Source organism: Mustela nivalis, assembly GCF_964662115.1.
Source record: "Mustela nivalis genome assembly, chromosome: X".
Taxonomy (NCBI): domain Eukaryota; kingdom Metazoa; phylum Chordata; class Mammalia; order Carnivora; family Mustelidae; genus Mustela; species Mustela nivalis.
The window spans coordinates 87,739,538-87,757,909 of NC_139040.1; the positions used below are offsets into that span (position 1 = coordinate 87,739,538).

An 18,372-nucleotide genomic window follows, 5' to 3' on the forward strand; every position below is an offset into this window, starting at 1 on the left:
CTGGGCATTTAATAACTGTTTGATGAATTGAATTTGCCTACCAGAGATTTGAGTTGGATTAATTCACTTACTGGTATGAAGTTCCATGAACTGGGTAAACTCTACTTAGTTCTACAAGTATTGCATGTCTACTGAGTATACCCACATGGGGTTAGGTGCTAGAGACAAAAGGTCAGTAGGCCATTTCAGTATCATGTTCTAATAGCCATAATAGAGGCATTTACCACAAGCTGTGGGAGTATGGAGAAGAGCATTTAGTCTAGCTGGAAGTTTGTGAAAATCTTCTCAGAGGAGTGACACCTCACAGGTAAGTATGGACTGACCAAGGAAAGAAAGGCAGAAGAGTCCTCTCAGACATAGAGAAAGGCATAAGCAAAGCAAGGCTGTGTGAAGTAGTTCATGCATACAGGAGCCTAGAGGTCAAGGAGGAAGTGAAGCTGAAAAGATAGGCAGATTGTACTTACCCCAGAGGTGACTGGAGAACCATTGAAGTTTTATTTGTTTATGTAGCAAAAGATATAAAGAATAATGTAATAAACATTTATGTGTTTATAGTCCAACTAAAAAGATAAAATATTACAAATATATTTGAAGCCTCTCATATACCTCTCCTCAATTCCATCCCTATTTTTCCCTCTCTGAGCTAGACATTGTTCTGAAGTTGGCAATTATTATCTTCATGCATTTCTATTCCTTTATTATACAGGTCATGGCTCATCAAGTCAATAGTTAGGATTGTTTTACTGTTTTTGAATGTTATATAAGTGGAATCATATTAGGTAATTCTTCCCAACTTGTTTTTTTCTCTGAACACTGTGATTGTGAGATTCATTTTGGTACATGTTCACTCATTTTACTTACTTTCCAATATTCTATTGTATGAGTATATGGCAATTTATCCATTCTCCTGTGGATGTACATTTTATTGAAGTATTTTGAGCAGGGATGACATGGGCAGATTTGTATTTTAGAGTCAAGATGTGGAGGATAGACTTCAGAGATTGAGATTGGTATAGAGCAGTGGTTTGTAAGCACTTTGGACTCAGGACCCCTTTATACTTTTTAATATTATTGAGGACCCCAAGGCTTTTATTTATGTGGTTTATATTCATCAATATTTACATTATAAATTAAAACTGAAAAAATTTAAAAATATTTGTTTAACTCATTTGAGAAGTAATAAACTCATTACATGTTAGCATGAATAATAATTTTTGTGAAAAATAACTTTTCAAATCAAGAAAAGTAGGGAGAAGAGTGACAGTTACATTTTTGCAAACCTTTTTAATGTCTGGATTAATAGAAAATAACTGGATTCTCAAGTCTGCTTCTGTATGTTGTGTTATCATGTCATTTACCCTTTGGAAAAATATACTGTACACCCGTGAGAGAATGAGGGTGAAAAAGACAAATAGCTTCTTAGTATCATCACAAGCATAGTTTTGACCTTACATGTGCTCTCAAGGAGTCTCAGGATTCCCTGAACCATACCTTGGGAACTGCTGGTATAGAGGAGCCAGTTTGGAGGCTCTTGCAAATAGCCTAGGTGACAGGTAATGAGGGATTTGAACCAAGGCATTGGTAGAATGGATGGATGGGGAAAGGGAGATGAATATGAAAGAGGTTTAAGAAGAAAAATTAGAAGGTCTCAGAAGGCAGTGTAGAGTCAAGGGCAAGGAAAATAATTGAGTTCCAACAGGTGCATACTTCACAACCAACCTTTGAAGTAGATGTTTAGCTAGAAAATGGCAAACTTTGAACTCAGGTTTGTTCAACACAAAAGCTCTTTGTTTTACCTAGAGTAAAGTTAGAAGGGGGAGACTTGGCAAGGAGGTAATGCCCTTCTAAGAGATGAGAGAGCAGATGGGCAAAACAGCAGAGAGATTTGAAGTCGAGAGGAGGGAAGTAGAAGGAGTTTAATAACCCCATAAATTGGTCCAGTTCAGGGTTATAATGGTGGCAGAATGGATATTGGGAGAGTAGAGGAACTAGAACTTTCTGAGTCACTGCCAGGTTGGGTGTTCTGAGAAGTTGTGTTTGAGCTGAGTTGGGGCAGTGATGTTCAGAGGAAATAAGGCCCTCTGCCAGCTTTGATTTTGCCATGTTATACTGCAGGATGGATCCATGCTGTGCTGACCCCAGTGGACTGCCTTGCATTTGGAGGGAACTTCTTACACAGCCTTAACATCGAAATGCAGCTCAAGTGAGTGCTGAAGCTGTGGTGATCCCAAGTTGGCCATTCCCATCTGCTAGAGTCCTTGGGTTCTCCTTTATAGTGAGAAGTGCAGCATTGGAGGAGGCAAGATGACCAGAAAGGAATAGATCCTGATTCCTTATAATGATCAGTGTGGGGATGAATAATCCTTCCTCACTTAGTTGTTTATGTGACTTTGGGCAAGTCACATAATCTTTGTGCTCCAGTTCCCTAACCCACAAAGTTGGATTTTACAGGGTAGTTGTGAGGATTAGAGGTAGTGGGTACAAAGCATTCATAACCCCATATCTATTAGGTGCTCAGTAAACAGGATCCTTGTTATCATCATTGTTGTTGTGCCTACTTCTTCTAGAGCCTATGAGATTGAGAAACGGCTGAGCACAGCAGACCTCTTCAAGTTTCCTAACTTTGAGACCATCTGTTGGTATGTGGGAAAGCACATCCTGGACATCTTTCGAGGTATGGATCCCTTTACTAGCTGCCCCTTTTAGCCTGCTTCCCTGAGCATGCACATGCACATGTGTATACATGCATGTAACCATCACCTCAAAGAAGATACAGTACTGTTCCATCACCACAGAGACCCTCTAGTGCTACCCCTTTATCGTCTCACCCATTCTTTCCCCTTGCACTATCCATAACTTCTGGAAACGACTGATCTGTTTTCTATCTCCGTGATTTTGTCATTTCAAGAGTGCTATAAAAATGGAATCCTATAGTGTGTGAACTTTTAAGATTGGCTCTTTTACTAAGTATAATGTAAGGTAGAAAATGGATTTTAACTTTATTTAGCAAAGGTGGCTAAGAAAATTGCATTACAATGAAATTATCCCTAGTTCCTGATAATTAAAGTAAAACTTTCCTGAAAGTGCTTCCTATGGAATGGGGACAAGGCCCAGTCCTCACCAGCCTGGCATCATTATGTCGGTTCCCAGGTATCAGCCCAGATAGAAGCAAAACTGCTGGGATTTTCTGGTCTGTTTTGAATTAGAGCAGCTCCCTTGCTCAGACCTGAGATTCTTGAAGGTAACTTGGGCACGAGGAATCAGTATTTTAGAGTTACCAAGAACCTCAGAGGCAGGGGTGCATGGGTGGCTCGGTCGGGTTAAGCATCTGACTCTTGTTTTCAGCTCAGGTTGTGACCTCAGGGCCATGAGATCAAGTCCTGTGTTTGGCTCTGTGCTCAGTGTGGAGTCTGCTTGAGATTCTTTCCCCTTCCTCCCCGCTCTGTTCCTCTCCCTGCTCGCATGCACACACATTCTCTCTCTCAAATAAATGAATAAGTTAAATTAAATCTAAAAAAAGATCTCAGAGGCCAGTGAGTACAGTCTCCTACCCACTACATCATGCCCTTATTCTGCTACCTAGACAGGCTGTCACTTAAGTGTTCAATCAGAGGCTAGATGACTAACCAGTTATTACCTGTTCAGAACAGCTCAGTTCAGTAGAAGATTCTGTATTGAGCCGAAATCCAGCTATTTATCATAACCTCCTCCTGGAGTAACTGAGAATAAGAGCATTTGTTAATGGCCCTTCAGCTCTGTGTAGGTGGCAATCAAGGTCTTCCTGAGTGTGGTTGCATTTTGAAACTCAAGAGGCAGAGCACTTCCAGTGTGGTAGAAGGATTCAGATTCAGGCCTCAGATTCATGGTCTTCGCTCTGGCTTTTACTGGGTATGTCCCCTTGGTTAAGTCTCTTTGCCTCTCTGAGCCTCAGTTTCCTGAACTGTAAAGTGAGGATAATGATACTTGGCTTAGAGGATGGGTATAAGGATTCACTGAGATAGTAGATATTAAATGCCTGGCATATAGTAGGTACTTATTAAAGGAACACTATTATAAGAACTGAGATCTGGAGTTGTGCTTAGAACGTTGCGTACTTTATCTGGTTGCCTGAGAAAAAGTAGCAAGTCCTTCACTTCCCCGCATGGCTTCATTGACCTTCTGCCTTCCTTTTCCCCCTTTTAGGTTTGCGAGAGAATAGGAGGCACCCAGCATCCTATCTGGTCCATGGTGGCAAAGCTCTGAACTTGGCCTTTAGAGCCTGGACAAGGAAAGAAGTAAATACACTTTTTCTCTACTTCCTCTAGAGTTCTGCCCTCAGTAGAGGCTTGCTTTGGGTAGATGCTTCAGGGAGGTGGAAGAGACCAGGGAGGCCTGTGGGCTCCTGGGGTTAGAATGGAGGACTGAACTAGGACTCCCGGATAACATTTTTAAAACCTTTCTTTCTGATTTTAAAAAGTAACACATGCTTATTCTAGAGAATTAGAAAAAATGAAGAAGAGTATAAGGAGGGGAAAACATCACCTATAATTTTAACACTTGGAATTAACATTAACATTTGGTTATATTTTCTTCTGGTCTTTTTTATATGCATTTAAAAAACATGATTGCTATCACTCTGTACTTTCAGTTTTATATCTGAGTTTGTTGGCTTATGTTCATTATCCTGTGTCCTCAAAGTTCTCCACAAACATTTAGTAGTTAAATGATATTCTTTTGCAAGGATGTACCGTCCTTATTACCTCACCACTTGTTTATTGTTGCTTTATTTATTTGGGGGGAGTAGTTACAGCAAATCATGCAGTGACTGTGTGCTTGCACCAACCTTTGTCCCTCATCTTTTGATTGTTTCTTCAGGATAGATTCCTAGAAGAGCAATTGCTGGCTTAAAGTATATGAAAAAAATGTAAGGCTCTTGACGCATACTGCCAAAATGGCTTTTTAGAAATAACACCAATATCCATCTATCCAATTGAATATGAAACAGCTATAAAAGAGATTAAGGAAGTTTTCTCTGTACTGACTTGGAAAGATCTCTAGAATTTGTCAAGTAAACGTGTACAACCATGTGTGTGATGTGCCACCTTATGTGTTAAAAGGTGGGGGGGGGGGACAAGAATAGTATTTTTTATGTGCTTGTATTTGCCTGCAGACACAATCTGGAGGGATGCAGAAGACAGTAATAAAGGTGGTTACCTGTGGGTGTGGGGTAATGACACTTATGGCAGGGACAAATATATTTTGAGGCTTTTCAATGTGTATCTTTTTATATTGTTCAATTTTTGAGCTATGTAAATGGATTACCTACTCAAAATGTTAACTTTAAAAAAATTTTAAGAAATACAACAAAGTAAAAGAAGAAATATCAATATATTTCCTTATGCTTTTGATATTCTTTATAGATTATCCCCTTGCATACAGTGGCTTAAGGAGACCTTTCAGCCATTGTAGGCTTAACTTGCGCAATCTCCCCATTCCTGTTGCCGACCTTCCCTGAGATATCCTTGGACTTCATTTTGGGCCTTCTTTTCTCCCTGAACATACCTACACCTGGGCCTTAGCCTAGTCTTCTGTTTCTCTATATCCCTCAGGTGTGGCTACCTTAGGTTTCATTTCTAAAAATGTTCAATGAAAGTTCAGTGAAGTGAACTTTAGAGTGACTCTGCTCCAGGAACAACAAAAGGGAGGGGAGTGAGTCCTGATTACTCATGCCGTGAGCCAGGATGGCCCCAAATAGCTTGGCCAGAGGGAGCTGGAGAAGAGTAGAACACAGATCTGAGGAGCCCATTCTCATCTCATGGAAATAGTCTTTTGTGAAATGAAGATGATTTCTATGGGGGGGTACTTGCTCCCTCACCTTTCCAGAGCCTCTGGGCCAGGAGGAGGGAGCTATTAAATTTATCCAGCTGGATCACATGGGTTTTCAGACCCCACCCCTGTCCAGCCACCAAAATAGATTCCAGATGGCTTAAAAGAATTAAAGGAAAAAAGAATCAAAACCATGGTAAATAAGGTAATGCTGAAGAAGTTTTGTCAGTCCTCTGCATGCAGAAGTGAAGTGAAAACTGGTGGAAGAAATCACAAGGGAAAAGCATGAGAGCTCTGTCTATATAAAGATGTAAATTTTGAGGACTCAAAAAGATTGCAAATAAATTTAAAGTGAGACACCCAAGAGGTCTCAGCTGGGGTTGCTGTGGAGCTAGCACTGGACCTGTAGCTTCTCAGACCTGAGCTCTGTCCTTACAAGTGGAGAGGCCAGGTTGTCCCCAGGGGTCTCCTCCAGGTTCTTGACTTTTTGAGGGGTATGGCCCAAGCCCACCACTGAGTTACTCACACACCTTGACACTGTCCTTTATCTAAGACAGGTTTTGCAAATATTTCCTCACAGTCTCTGGTTTGTCTTAACAGTGTTTTTCAAAGAGAAGTGTTTGTTTTTTATTAAGCTCAACTTATTTTTCTTTTAAGGCTCATGCTTTTTGTGTCCTTAGAAATCTTGGTGTCTAACCCAAGGTTCCAAAGATTTTCTCCTCTGTTTTCTTCTAAAGGGATTATAGTTTTAGAGTTTACATTTCGGCTTTTGATCCATTTTGAGTGTGTGTGTGTGGTGCAAGATATGGATTGAGCTTCTTTTTTTACATATGGGTATCCATTTGGTCCAATATGAGTTGTTAAAGAGATTACCCTTTCTCCGTTGAATAACCTTGGTACTTTTGTCAAAAATCAGTTGTCTATTTATGTGTGGGTCTATTCTTCATGCCTTTTGTTTGACAGGCTCTGCCAGACCACGAGGATGAGATTCCGGAGACAGTGCGGACTGTACAGCTCATTAAAGATCTGGCTAGGGAGATCCGCCTGGTGGAAGTAAGAAGCAGGGGTGCAGGGGAGGCGTTTGGGAAGGGCTCAAGGCTCAAGTGGCAGGTCAGGCTTCTTCAGTTGGCTTGAGAGTCCAGGGGAAGGGTTGGGAAAACCCCATCAAGGACTCCATTAATTTAAATAATTATTATGTGCCTCGAGTGTGCTTCGCATTAGGCTAGGTGCTTATAATACATAAATAATTCATTGTCCACAAAGAACTCAAAATCTTTTAGAGGACCCTGGGCAAAGTCCACTGTCTGAACCTCAGTTTCCTTGTTTCTAAAGTGGGGATAATTATACCTACTCAGGGATTGTTAAAAGGGTTAAATAAGGTAATACAGGCTGAGCATTAAGAATGGTACTTGGCACATAGTAAGTGTTCAGTAAGTTCTGATGGTGGGTCATGGTAGTGGTGGGTGGTGGAGGTCATATTTAATATTTTGACTCAGTCTCGGCGTTCTACAAAATGACAGTTCTCCCAGATTAAACATGATTACAAAGCCGTCTTTCAACAGGTGGCTTATACCACAAGGCAGTAAGTGTAGATGGTAAGAGACTCAGAGAAACTTGGATTCCAGTTCCTGCTCCATCACTTGCAAGCCTTTCAGAGCCTTAGTACCTTTGTCTGTAAAGGGGGAATAACACCACCTTTTCAGAGTTCTGTTAGGCTCGAGAGCTAATGTATGTAGAGCCCCTCGCACAGTGCCTGGCAGAGTAAGTACTCAATAAATGCGAGCCATTGTTTTTAATAGACTTTGCAGCAAAGAGAGAACTTGGTGTGGGCTGGTGAAGTAGCAGAGGCACCAGAGGAGAATTGGACTTAAGGAAGCTTAAACTCTCATTTAGCTCAGGAGCTGTCAATTTCCATTTAGCACTCAGGATATAGGCACTACATCTGTGCTAAAGGGTGGTCAGAGTGAGTTACTGGGAGTTTGGGCTTCTAGCCGCACCGCCTGCAGCATGTTTCACTGCCTACACCATAGCTTACATTGTCCACCTCCTACCTCCCTTTCCTCCATTCCCATCTGTCAGAATCCTTCAGGGTTTAGTTACAAGGCCTACCTTTTCTCTGGTTCTTTCCGCTGAAACCAGTTTTGTATATACAAAACTCTGGGTTCATTGGAAAAGGACTTAGAGAGATGGATTATGTCTGGTCCACTGGCTTTCAAGTGTTTTAAAGTGATGGAACCTTTTTTTTTTTTTCGTCAAATGAAATCTTACTTGGAAGGTCAGTATACAACCAATCAAAGGATAGCTGCTGTCAATAAGGTGGAAGGCAAGAGGCTTCGACTTCCACATGTTCCTCTTGTTTGCCTTCCACCTACCTCCAGTCTTCAGGCCTCCTCCCAAGAAGTTCAGAGGAGCCACAGAGCACCTCTGACAACCACCTTTACAGTCTGCTCCTTCAATTTTATAGTCGAACAAACAGTAGTCAGATCACTTATCTGAGGTCACAGAGCTAGCTAGTAACAACAGACTTCAGACCAGACCCTGTCTCAAATCCTGCAGTCCTTAGGGTTGGGACCACACAGTTTAGTACTCAAGTATTTTCTCTCTCATGCCAGCTGCATTTGGAGTCTTTTCTCCAATTTTGACAGTAGTGCTGGGCTTTTTTTCTGCTCGTCTTCTCCTTACTTGTCAGTGGCTGGGTAAAGAAATGCCACCCAGTAAATTCCTGATGACCAACTCATTGTAAAAAATCTAGGCTGTGCATCTAGATGCGGAGCATCTGTAAGACACTTCCATGGCAGTACTGCCAGTGCCATGAACAGACCTCTGCTCTTAGCACAGAGAGAACCCTGGAGTAAGCGCTAACCCCGTCGTGTACTAATACTCTTGTAGGATATCTTCCAACAGAACGTTGGGAAGACGAGCAATATCTTTGGGCTGCAGAGGATCTTCCCAGCTGGCTCCATTCCCTTAACCAGGCCAGTCCATTCCACTTCAGTATCCATGTCCAGGCTGTCACTGCCCTCCAAAAGTGGTTCAAAGAAGAAAGGCCTGAAGCCCAAGGAACTCTTCAAGAAGGCAGAGCGAAAGGGCAAGGAGAGCTCAGCCTTGGGGCCTGCTGGCCAATTGAGCTATAATCTCATGGACCCATACAATCATCAGGCACTGAAGACAGGCTCTTCCCAGAAAGCAAAGGTGGGTGCTGGCCCATGGGTTCAGCCCAGCCCTTTTGGGTCCCTTGGAAGATCAGGGGATCAAAAGGATTGTCCTGTCTTCCCACCTCCCTTAGGGCCCCTGGTGTTTGGCTACCAGTACCACTCATTTAACAGGCATTTATTGAGACCTTGTCTGTGCTGGGCACTGTGATAGGTGCTGTGAATGTTACCCTCAAGAGACTGGCAGGCTAGTGAGAAAGACAGGCATAAAAACAAATGAGTGCAATGAAGTATGGAGGATGCCATAATCAAGGGTGTGTGGGGGACCCTCAGACATAGAGGGGGGATGAGTTTATCTGGGTAGAAGTGATGGTCAGGAGTTCTTCTCAGAAGACATGACACTTCAGCTGAATCTTGTAGTGCTAGATGGGAATGACATTTAAGAACATGGTATATGAGTGTCAGGTTGGAGTCTTGAACAGGTCCTTAAGTAAAGCCCTTCTCCAGGGCTCCACCTTGCTTCAAGATTGTGGTGCTCTCCATGGGCACGTGAAGATGCTCTCCCTCTTCAAAAGGGAACACGTTTTACAAGATTGATAGGTTTCCCCTGAGGTAGCCATACATTCTCAACCTGTGATCATTTGCGATCATTTGGGGTGGGGCTCGGGGACAGTGTAGCAGGAAGCCTTGGTTCAGGTGGTTTTAACAGTGAACTCAGCCAGTGAAACCGGAAGGAACTGGTCATCAGGATTCACTTGCAAGTCCCAGACAGGTGACAACTGAGCCTCCTCCTTCTGCAGTTCAACATCACTGGTACCTGCCTGAATGACTCAGATGATGACTCGCCAGACTTGGACCTTGATGGGAATGAGGGCCCGCTGGCCCTGTTGATGTCTAATGGCAGGTGAGGTGGGAAGAAGGAACACAGAGATAACTGGGACTGTCAGTGGCAACATGTCACTGGAACAGGGCATGGAGTTGAGACCTGGGTCTTGGAAATGGGTGGGGGAAGGACTGTACTTGGGGAAATACCCAGGTATTATCAGGTTTCATTGCTTAGTTCAGAGAACCATGGTAGCATTGGGGGAGAGGCCTGGAATCTAATTGGCAGTCTGAGAAAAATTTTATATGAGTTTTAGAAATTTCAGAAAGTCAGTGGGTCAGAACCACTGGCAGAAATAAGAGGGGAATATGGCATGCTGATTAAGAGCATTAGTTTTTTATATACCTTTTGCTATTAGATTTTTAGGAATTTTGCAGAAATATTTGCAAAGGTGTGTTATGAGAAATGTACAGTGTTCATAGCATCGTTGTTTGTAATAGTAAGTAATTAGAAATGTGTTTGTCAATAAGAGTTGGTTAAATGAATAGAATACCCTGTAGCTGTTAGAGAAAATGAGTTTAAAATCTGTTGGCATGGAAAGGTGTCCAAGATATATTCTTAAGTGAAAAAATCAGGTCACAAAATAATACATAGTAATAGTTGTATTTTAATTTTTTAAACAGGTGTGTGTGCATGTACGTATGTATGCTTGTGTAGAAAAGTGGCATAGATTCTTTATTTTTAATAAAACTTTTTTGAAGAGGTTTAAAATTTAATATATGCAGTTTAAAATTTAAAAAGTATGCAACAGTACAGAGTGAAAAATTTGGTTCCCACCCCTCTCTGTTCCCCAGTTCCCTTCCCCATGGACAACTAGTGTCAGTGATTTTTCTTCTAGGGATAATCATGCATATTTATGCAAATAAGTATATTTGTTATATATTTTATACTTGTCACACCAAACTTGTAAGAGTAGTTATCTCTGGAAAGTAGGATAAGGGATCCAGGAGAGGAAATTTTCACTTCAGTAGCATTTGAATTTTGTACAATAAGCATGTATTGCTTTTCTTAAAATAATTTCTAACAGAACATTTTCTTAAAGAATAAAATCTAAGCATTCACCACAAAAAGCACAGGCTTCGAAGCAGACAGTCCTGAGTTTGGGTCCCAGCTCTGACACGAATTCATTGTGTGACCTTGGCAGATTAATTAACCCTGCACCTCAGTGTCCTCATTATATCTCTTCTATAGATAAAGCTTTTACCCTAGAGTTGTTGGAGGACTAAATGAGATAATGTATGTAGGGTGCTTCTCACAGGGCCTGGCACATAGTAAATGCTTAATTGGTGGTAGCTCTTTCACTAAAATGTTGAAGATGAAAGGAGATGCTGGTAGTGGTGGTGAAGATGGTATAGGTATAGCCAGAAGCTAAGTGGATCATCCGAAACCCTGGAACATGTAGGGAGGCAGAGGAAGACTGAGAGTGATCATCTGGACACTCAGAGCACCAGACAGGAGCGGTCCAGAGTCCAGCAGAGTACCAATAGTATAGGAACACAAGTGCCAAGAATACCTTCGTAACCTTTTTGTGGGAAAAGGTCTTCCTATCCCAAGGGCAAGTGCAGTAGGTCCACCTGGCTGGGAGATAAGGAAAAAGGGAGTGTGAGAGTAGGGCAGATTCTGAAAGCAGCACGGCTGTTCTTGGGGTTTGGGACCTAGTTACTAAACAATAGTAGAGCAACTGTTGAGCATTGCCTTGGGCCATCGTTGGTCTCCTGGGGAGGAGAAAATTCAGAGTCCTAAGGGTCCAGCCTGTAACGGCTGTTGAGGACATGAGACATTTTCCCCTTTCCCACAAGTCTTTATGCCGCTTCTGTTAACTCCTGCAGCTGCCAGAGACTGTAGTTAAGTGAACCTAGAGAGACAAGATATAGAAATATTTACAGACAATATGACATTATGTCTGGGCTTTTCTCCAAAATCATCCAGTGTTTCACAAGGACTGAAGTGTAGATGAAACAAGATTGGCTGTATGTTGATAATTGCTGGAACTTAGCTGGGTGGAAGGTACATGAGAGTTAGTTATACTTTTATATTTTTGTATGTTTGACATTTTTCATATTTAAAAGTTAATAAAAGATCAGGGTATAAATAGCTACCATTTATTGAGCTCCTGCTCTGCATCAGACTTTATCTTAGCTGTTTAGTACATTATTTTCTTTAGTCCTCACAACAGCCCTGAAAGGTAAGTGTTGTTATCCCCATTTTATTAATGTGGAAACTGAGGCCTAGCGAACTTAATTATAAGGTTAGCTACTGTTGGGCGCTTGCCATGTGTTGGTTTCTGCATTAGCTCATTTAATCCTCCTAAAACCCTGTGAGATAGAAAACAGGTCAGTTTAATGTCAGCCAGTTTACTGAAAGCCGGTTCACCAGATGACTGCTTGCTGAATGTATGTATCAGGAAGACTGATTTGCCAAAAGCTTGTTTCTTTTTTAACTATAAGGTTTATTTCATCAGTTTGTACTGGTTAATACTGCTTACCATATCTAATGGGATTACATAAGCCCATTTCTTAGTTTTTCCCATATCCTTTATATATTTTTAACAGCTTTTTTGAGGTATACTTTACATACCATACATTTAACCTGCTTTAAGTATACAATTAAATGACTTTTAGTAAATTTAAAGAACGTGCAACTATCACCACAGTCCAATTTTAGAACATTCCTATCCCCACAAGAAGATCACTCATACTCACTTACACCTTTGGTTCTCTTCCCCAGGCCCAAGCAACCACTAATCTACTTTGTGTCTCCCTAGACTGGCCTTTTCTAGACATACCATATAAATGGAATAACATAACATGTGGTCTTCTATGTCTGGCTTCTTGCACTTAGCATAATGTTTTTGAGGTTCATTCATGGTGTAGTGTTTATTGTTAATTGATTCCTTTTTATTTTTGAATAGTACACCATTGTATGGATATACCATTTTGTTTATACATTAACTAGTGGACAGTTATTTGGATTGACTCCGCTTTTGGCTGTTGTGGATAATGGTGCTATGAGCATTCACGTACGAGTTTTTGTTAAGGATATGTTTCCGTTTTTCACTTAGGAGTGAAATTTTGGGTCACATGGTAACTTTATACTTAACTCTTCGAGAAACCACCAAAATTTATTCTGAAGTGTCTATTCCACTTTACATTCCCACCAGCAATATACTGGCTAACAATTGTTACTGTCTTTTTTATTATAGCCATTCTAATGGATATCAAGTGGTATCTCATTGTGGTTTGGATTTGCATTTCCCTAGTAACTAGTGATATTGAGCATATTTTTGTGTGATTATTGGCCATTTGTATATCATCTTTAGAGAAATGTTTTTTCAGATCTTTTGCTCATTTTTAAATTGCCTTGTTTGTCTTATTATTGGGTTCTAACCATTACTTAACTATTCTGGGTGTAGATCCTTTCCAAATAAATGATTTGCAAATATTTCCTCCCAGTCTTTCTATGGCTTGTCTTTTCATTTTCTTAGTGGTATCTTTTGAAGCACAAATGTTTTGAATTTTACCTAATTCCAGGTCATTAAAGATATTTTCCTTTATTTTTTTTCTAGAAGTTTTATAATTTTATTTTTTACATTTAGATCTAGGATCCATTTTGAGTTAATTTTTGTGTGTGATGTGAGTTAAGAATCCACATTCATTTCTTTGCATGTGATATCCAGTTATCTCAGCACCATTTGTTGAAAAGACCATCCTTTCCCCACTGAACTGCCTTAGCATCTTTTTAAAAAAGATTTATTTGACAGACAGAGATCACAAGTAGGCAGAGAGGCAGGCAGAGAGAGAGAGGGAAGCAAGCTCCCTGCTGAGCAGAGATCCCGATGTGGGGCTCGATCCCAGGACCCTGAGATCATGACCTGAGCCGAAGGCAGAGGCTTAACCAATTGAGCCACCCAGGTGCCCCTGTCTTAGCATCTTTGGCAGAAATCAATGGCTGTAAATTAAAGGGTTGGTTCTGGACTCATAGCTGTGTTCCATTGATGTATGTGTCTATCTTTTGCTAGTATCACACTCCCTTGACTACTGTTGCTTTTTAGTAAATTTTGGAAATTTAGCAGATAAATCCTCCAACTTTGTTCTTTTTCAAAATTCTTTTGGCCATATTAAGTCCTCTGTGTGCCTATATACATTTTAGTATCAGCTTATTAATTTCTATAAAAGAAATTAGCTGGATTTTTATAGGGATTGCATTGAATCTATAGACCAATTTGGGGGGAGTTGCCATTTTAATAATATTGAAAGTGACTATCTTTATGCTCTTTTTCTTTTTAGTACCAAGAGGGTAAAAACCTTATCCAAGTCTCGGCGAGCCAAGCTCACGAAGAAGGCAGACAAGGCTAGGCTGGTGGCAGAACAGGTGATGGAGGATGAATTTGACTTGGATTCAGATGACGAACTGCAGATTGATGAGAGATTGGGAAAGGAGAAGGCAACCCTGATAATAAGACCAAGTATGTACCTGTTCTTTCTTGTTCCTTTCCTGCCTATTTCACATTTGTTTTGGGTCCTCCTGATAGACCAAAGGCCTTAGGCCTGAGCTTGTTGACATTCTGACTTACCAGCTCTTTAGGCTTCCATGAATTCTTTGCTCTAGAGATTTATTTATAAACCAATTCCTAACCTCCCTAAATTAGTTGTGGCCTGTGTCTGTGGTCATTACTTTTAGGAAAATTATATTCTGACTTTTTTCCCCTGGGTGTTTGGCTCAGATGTTAATCTTATCTTCACAATATGTATATTTCATTATTTTCTAGAATTTCCCCGAAAGTTACCCCGTGCGAAGCCTTGCTCTGACCCCAACCGAGTTCGTGAACCAGGAGAAGTTGAGTTTGACATTGAGGTAGGAGCCTGCCCTGTTGTCTGGTCTTCTGCCATTCTGGTTACAGAGACAGGAGACAGATTGTCATTCTAGGTGGGGGGGGAAAGATACCCTATGCCTTCAATTCCTAAAATATTTATTAAGTGAATGATTATGTGCTAAGGGCAGTGCACTTGAGCATATAACTGGAAGACCATAATTGAGTTGAAATATTTTAAAAATCCTTTAATGCAGGTTAGAATAAAAGGCATTGTGATGTAGCAGAAAGAGTATATGATTTGGAATATCTGGTTATGACCTTACACAACTTAGTTACTTTCCTGAACCTTAGTTTCCTTACCTATAAAACGGGAATTAAAATACCTACCTCACACACACACACACAGAATAATAATGCCTACCTCACAAAGATGCTGTGGAGATTAAAATGAAAGAGTGAATATTCTGCTTAGTGTTTGATCTGTACTTGGTGCTCAGGAGATACTAGCATCCAGAGTAAAAATGTCAACATTGTACTGGGGCCTTACCAGACCAGCCCTCAGCAGCTGAGGTGATATCCTCTTTCCCCAACAGGAGGATTATACAACAGACGAGGATATGGTGGAAGGGGTCGAAGGCAAGCTTGGGAATGGGAGTGGTGCTGGTGGAATTCTTGATCTGCTTAAGGCCAGCAGGCAGGTGGGGGGACCTGACTATGCTGCCCTCACGTGAGTACTGGCTTTGCTCTCCCCTTTCCAGGCGATCAGACAGCACACCCTCCCACCCCCACCTAAAAGGTTAGATGAGCCAATCAACAGATATTTATTGAGCCATTTAAAGGGGCAAAGACTTAGCAAGGGTATTCGGGCTGAAAGAATAAAGTAGACATGAAATCTGTCCTGAGGAACTTAAGACCTGACAGAGAGTAGATGTATAAACTTTAAGGGGATTGGTTTTGGGTACGTTGGGATTTGGAAGAGGGCCTAGAAGAGGCATGGAAGGAAAGCCGAGCCTTTTCTGGGCCCTGTTTTGTTTTGTTTTTTTTTTTTTTTAAATTGGAAGAATTCAGCATGGGTGAACAGGGAAGGAAGTGCACCCCTCTTTTTGCCACCTTCCTTGCTGTCTGTGGAAAGACTTGGGGCAGGAAGGACTGACCTTTACATGAAAACAGCCTTTGGGGTACTATCTTGATCTGTTGGTTTAATTTCTGGTTTCTTATCTGGAATTGTCCTCTCCTCCTTCCTCCCACCCTAACTCCCGTAGCTATTGTCCCTCCTCCCTGACTATTCTGATGACTGGTTTCCTCCGACAGCTAGAGAACTCCCTCAAGCATTTCTCTTCTGTCCCTTGCAGCGAGGCCCCTGCCTCTCCCAGCACTCAGGAGGCCATCCAGGGCATGCTGTGCATGGCCAACCTTCAGTCTTCATCATCCTCACCAGCTACCTCCAGCCTGCAGGCCTGGTGGACTGGGGGCCAGGACCGAAGCAGTGGGAGCTCCAGCAGTGGACTGGGCACAGTGTCCAGCAGTCCTGCTTCCCAGCGCACCCCAGGGAAGCGGCCCATCAAGAGGCCAGCATACTGGAGAACCGAGAGCGAGGAGGAGGAAGAGAATGCCAGTCTGGATGAACAGGACAGCTTGGGAGCATGCTTCAAGGATGCAGAGTATAGTAAGGGCCGCCAAGCACTTGGGTACAGGCCAGAAGTGCTCCCCCCTCACCCCAGTCTCAAACCCACTCCCTGTCCAGGACAGCCTGTGACAATAATGAGCAAAGACCTTACCTTAAGCTTGATACTTGCTTTCTCTGAGTTATGTTTTCTTAATCTATAAAGTGGAAATATCTACAGGTTGATGCAAGAATTAGAGATGGTGCTTGTACAGAGCACCTGGCACATTGTCTCACGTATGGAAGACCCTCAGAAAATAGTTAGCTATCCATTTTTTTAAAGATTTATTTATTTTTTAGAGAGAGAAAGAAAGAATGTGGTGGGGGGTGGGGTAGAGGGAGAGAGAATCTCAACCAGACTCCACATTGAGTGTGGAGCCCAACACAGGCCTTGATCTCATGACCCTGAGATCATGACCTGCGCTGAAATAAAAAGTCAGATGCTTAACTGACTGAGCCACCTAGGTGCCCCAGCTGTCATCCATTTTTAAAATTGTCTAACCTTCTTTACTAGAAACTCTTTTTTTCAAACCCTCTTGCCTGTTTTATTTCTGTCACTTCCATTTCCTTCTCTGTTGTTTGGTTCATCCCTTGCAAAGGTATATAATGATCTTTGAGCAGACTAATTGCATTTAAGAGATAACCTTTTTTTAAGCTAAGATTTGTTAAGTACTACATTACATAATGCACCTTTTTGTGTAGTACAACTGACTTTAATGTGGGTTTTAATATTATTTTTTAATTTAAATTCAATTAGCCAACATATAATACATCATTAGTTTTTTTTTAATTTTTTATTTTTTTATAAACATATATTTTTATCTCCAGGGGTACAGGTCTGTGAATCACTAGGTTTACACACTTCACAGCACTCACCAAAGCACGTACCCTCCCCAGTGTCCATAACCCCATCCCCCTTCTCCCAACCCCCCTCCCCCCAGCAACCCTCAGTTTGTTTTGTGAGATTAAGAGTCTCTCATGGTTTGTCTCCCTCCCAATCCCATCTTGTTTCATTTATTTGACATAATGTTCAGTGATTCATTAGTTGCATATAGCACCTTTAAATTAATTCTCATTGACTAAGATTTGAACAAGAAGAGAAAGTAAAAGTGCCCTTTGACTAATACTCTTCTTTCTCTGAGGCAGGTTACCCAGAGGTAAATTGTGTTAACCAGGTAAATTGTGTTAACCAGTTGATACATAACTTTCATTTTGTACTTACAACCACATGTAGACACAAATAAATACAGTTTTGTGTAGTGTTCATGGTTCTACAACTTGCTTGGACATCTTTCAGCATCATTACATAGAGATCTATCTATTGCATCACCACACTGAAATCTACCTGTTGTGTAGTAGTCTATAGCATTGGTGTGCCATTGTATTTTTAACCATTCCCTACTGATTAACATTGAGGTTGTCTCTAATTTTATAGTTTGACTAACAACGCTGCAAAGAAAATTCTTGTAAATAACTCTTTGTGCCCATGTGGCAGCTAACATTTCTGTAGGGTAGGTAGACCTGCTAGATTGAAGGGTATGTACAAAATAAATGTTAATAGTGCCAAGTTCCCCTCTGAGAGGGCCAGTATATGAGCAGTGTATGAACCTTACCAGCAGTGGATATTATCAGTCTTCTTAATTTTTGGAACTCTGATAGCAAAAAATGGTGTTTGAGTTTGTTTTATTTGTTTATTGGCTCTTTTTTATTTTTTTAAAGATTTATTTATTTTAGAGAGAGGGTTAGTGAGTGAGCACAGGGAGGTAGAGGGAGTCTCAAGCAGATTCTGCCCTGAGTGTGGTATCTGATGTGGGACTCAGTCCCACAGGCCTGAGATCACAACTCAAGCCAAAATTAAGAGTCAGTCGCTTAGCTGATTGTACCACCCAGGCACCCCTTCTTTATTTCTTTTCTGTGAATTAATTAATTCAATCTTTCAACCATTTTTTCTATTAGGATGGTTGGGATTTTTTTTTATTGATTTGTAGTTCTTTATATATTCTAGATTTTTGTTTTTAAAGATTTATTGATTTATTTGACAGAGATCACAAGCAGG

At 41.1% G+C, this 18,372-nt stretch overlaps 1 protein-coding gene across 7 annotated transcripts in view; it reads left to right on the forward strand.

The window, feature by feature from the left end:
- PHF8 (PHD finger protein 8) overlaps positions 1 to 18,372 on the forward strand; it is a 98,218-nt gene that overhangs the window by 42,255 nt on the left and 37,591 nt on the right. For 4 of the 7 annotated variants that reach the window (XM_082717483.1, XM_082717484.1, XM_082717488.1 and 1 more), the window contains exons 9-18: positions 2,116 to 2,203; positions 2,568 to 2,674; positions 4,183 to 4,274; positions 6,769 to 6,858; positions 8,695 to 8,997; positions 9,758 to 9,861; positions 14,127 to 14,305; positions 14,609 to 14,694; positions 15,247 to 15,380; positions 16,006 to 16,319. In XM_082717483.1, coding sequence (XP_082573609.1) covers positions 2,116 to 2,203; positions 2,568 to 2,674; positions 4,183 to 4,274; positions 6,769 to 6,858; positions 8,695 to 8,997; positions 9,758 to 9,861; positions 14,127 to 14,305; positions 14,609 to 14,694; positions 15,247 to 15,380; positions 16,006 to 16,319 — 1,497 coding nt within the window. The remainder of the gene's footprint in view (positions 1 to 2,115; positions 2,204 to 2,567; positions 2,675 to 4,182; positions 4,275 to 6,768; positions 6,859 to 8,694; positions 8,998 to 9,757; positions 9,862 to 14,126; positions 14,306 to 14,608; positions 14,695 to 15,246; positions 15,381 to 16,005; positions 16,320 to 18,372) is intronic. The other 3 variants (XM_082717485.1, XM_082717486.1, XM_082717487.1) reach the window with 1 other exon arrangement.